General features: G+C 40.1%; 1 protein-coding gene across 1 annotated transcript in view; it reads left to right on the forward strand.

The window, feature by feature from the left end:
* Window positions 1-857: 857 nt before the first annotated feature.
* The window catches only part of spam1 (sperm adhesion molecule 1), a 15,201-nt gene continuing 12,853 nt past the window's right edge, over window positions 858-3,205 (forward strand). The window contains exon 1 of the mRNA XM_037683040.1: window positions 858-1,772. Coding sequence (XP_037538968.1) covers window positions 858-1,772 — 915 coding nt within the window. The remainder of the gene's footprint in view (window positions 1,773-3,205) is intronic.

Genomic DNA, 3,205 nt, shown 5'->3' on the forward strand with positions numbered 1-3,205 from the left:
GTTGTTTCTTTCAGTAGTTCTTGGTGCAGCACCCCCACAGGCGAGTGGGGGAACAGGTTGGTTCAACAGGTTGACTCGACTGCACAGTGCAGTGTGAATGCAAACACACCAGCTCAAATGTCAACAAAATGTCATGAATATTGGTCCCCAACCGAACCGAGTCTACCGGACTATCAGGTGTGAATGCACCCTGAGTTTCTTGGAGCTCCTCAGACTGAATAAATATTTTGGTTTAAAGATGAAACGTTTCAACAAAAAATAATCCATCCAGAGGATCGGACTTTACTTTGTTAGATTTTTCTGCAAGGATTTTTGAGCATGTCTTAGTCTGCAAAATTAATTAAAAAAAGACAAAAAGATGTTATAATCTCCCATATATGTTTAATTTAACGTGTTATTGCAACAAATGTTAGACAATGATGTAAATCTTATGAGGTGTTTGCTTTTGATGAAATTTAAACCAAACCTCACTGACCTAAGGTTCAAATAATGGGCAACAAACTTGAGTGTTGCAATGTTTCCTGAAAAATTGAAATATAATGTATTTTAAAAAGCTGAGAAAAATTATGGAATATCTCATCAAGAAAATTAACATAAAATAGTCCCATTAACAATGCTTTGTATCTCATTGGATTGGTTTATAATGAATAAAGGTAGAAATGCAACCATCACTATTATCTAGTAGATTTTTTTCCTTAAAATCTTCCAACTCATTTTTCCTCCCGGATGGCTGTAACCTGTAGTTATATAACACTTTCAGTTTCATAAATCTAGTGCTTAAAGACATGTTCTTTGAAATGAGACTTAACTTTTAGACATTTATTTGTTTTTCATTGTGTTTGTACAGAGCCCCTGCAATGGCCTCAGCTTTCCTGTCCTGTGTTGCCCTCTGTATAATTTGTCCGGTCTTCTTGGTGACTGCCTTGCCCCTTACTGAACCACCCTTGATCCATGGCCATCCCTTTGTGGCCATATGGAATGCTCCCACTGATGAATGCAAACAGCTGGAAATCCCACTGGACACAGCTGCCTTCCAGGCTGTGACTACTCCTGCAGCTCTTCCAGGTCAGTTTCTAACCATCTTTTATGAAGACCGCCTCGGCCTTTACCCAAAAGTTGACATCACTAAGCGCCGACGCTACAAAGGTGGTGTCCCCCAAAATGGCAATTTAACAGAGCATCTTGCCAAGGCACAACGACAAATAAATAATTACATCTCTCAAGATTCATCTCCTGGACTGGTTGTGATTGACTGGGAGTCCTGGCGCCCTCTATGGGACCTGAACTGGGGATCCAAACGTATTTATCAGAAATTGTCCATAGCTCATGCTCTGCAAATGGCGCCATTTTTGACATCAAAGCAAATTTCTAAATTGGCAAAGAACCAATTTGAGCTTGCCGGGCGTCGCTTCATGGAGAAAACAATCAGTCTTGGCATTGGCAATCGCCCAAGTCGTCGCTGGGGCTTCTACCTTTTTCCTGATTGCTACAACTATGGATGGGGTAATGCAAACTACTCAGGGAGGTGCTCCAAAGGTACTGTGAAGCAGAACAATAAGATGATGTGGCTGTGGCAACGAAGCACTGCGCTTTTTCCTTCTGTCTACCTCCACATGTCTCTGAGGAACTCACCCCGGGTGGCACTTTATGTCCGTAATCGTGTTCAGGAGGCACTGAGGGTGGCAGCACTGCCTAAACGTCCCTACACTGTGCCGATCTACATCTACTCAAGACCTCTCTACAGGGATCAGACTGAACAGTTTGAGACTCAGGTGATTTTTTTTTTAATTGAAATTACCTTCATAACATTCATACTTAATTTCAGGTGAAGAAAACAGGCTCTAACTACCTTTACATGCCTAGACCTAACCCTTCTTTCTTCCCAGAGCATCACAGTCACACAAGTATGTTCTCAACAAGTAAAGTACAGGGCAAAAAGTCACTTCATTCATAAAACAGCCTAGACCCCATAGATACCTGGTACTATTAAGTATGTTTCAGGTAAATTCTCAATTTGTACCGGGTTATATAGACAATTGGTACCTATGTACATATCATATCTGTACCCAGTAAGTACCAGATATGTACCTGGGTCCATAGCCGATACGTAATGAGCTGTATTATGCATTGATAATGATGATGTGAAATTTTCTGTGAAACAAAGTCACCTTATTTGGGCAGCTGTGCCTGAGTGGTTAGAGCAGTCATCCTCCAATGGGACAGTTGTGGGTTCAATTCCACCAACAATCACTTGGCAAAGTGTCCCTGGGCAAGACACTGTACCCTTATTGCCTCCGATGTGTGTCCGATCGGTGTATGAATGAGATCTGAAAAGCACTGATTATTCTTTGTAGAGATCTAGTAGAGTGCTGTATGAATGGGTAAATGAGGCACAGATTGTTGTAAAGAGCTTTGAGTATCTTAATAAGATAGAAAGGTGCTATATAAGTACTGTCCATTTGCAGTCTATTTACTTAGTTGCATGATAAAAAGTATTTGGTAATCAAGTTTAAGTTAAAATTTTATACAAACTTGGTTTTTAATGATAGTAGAACGTCTACAACTACAGTCTACAGTCAGATGTTAGAGTTACTTAGCCTCTCAAGCAAAAGGGCAGAAACCGTTTTAGGGAAATAGGCGAATTTAATAAACAGGAATTGCTTATCAGTAATTATTTCAGACCTTTGACTTAATCCAGAAATCAAATTTAGTTTTCTTGAATATAAAATTTGAGAAACTTTTTCTCATTGGTTCTCTTCCTCAGCAGATATTTTTGTTCCTCATCGCAAAACAAAGAGAGGTAAATGGATATACCCTTCGTCCGTCCATCTGTCTGTGTTGTGAGCATAATAAGTTAAAAATCAGAAAAATGGCAATTTGGGAGCAATTTGGGGGCCGAGATGGAGTAGAGGCAAGGCAGCCGATTCAGGACCCGAAAGTCCCAGGTTCAATCCCCAGCCTTTCCCACATGTCGTGGTGTCTCTGAGCAAGACACTTAATCCCCATTGCTCCCCAGGTGCCTACATAGCTGCACACTGCTCCACCTGGGTGCATCCCAGGTGCGATGGGTTAAATGCAGATAACCAGTTTTGTCATTCTATGGGAACATACAATGATGATAACACATAGCACATTATTTATATATGTGTGTGTGTATACACAGTATATATATATATATATATATATATATATATATATATATATA

This window comes from Nematolebias whitei, chromosome 10, assembly GCF_014905685.2.
Source record: "Nematolebias whitei isolate Nwh7 chromosome 10, NemWhi1, whole genome shotgun sequence".
NCBI classification, from domain to species: domain Eukaryota; kingdom Metazoa; phylum Chordata; class Actinopteri; order Cyprinodontiformes; family Rivulidae; genus Nematolebias; species Nematolebias whitei.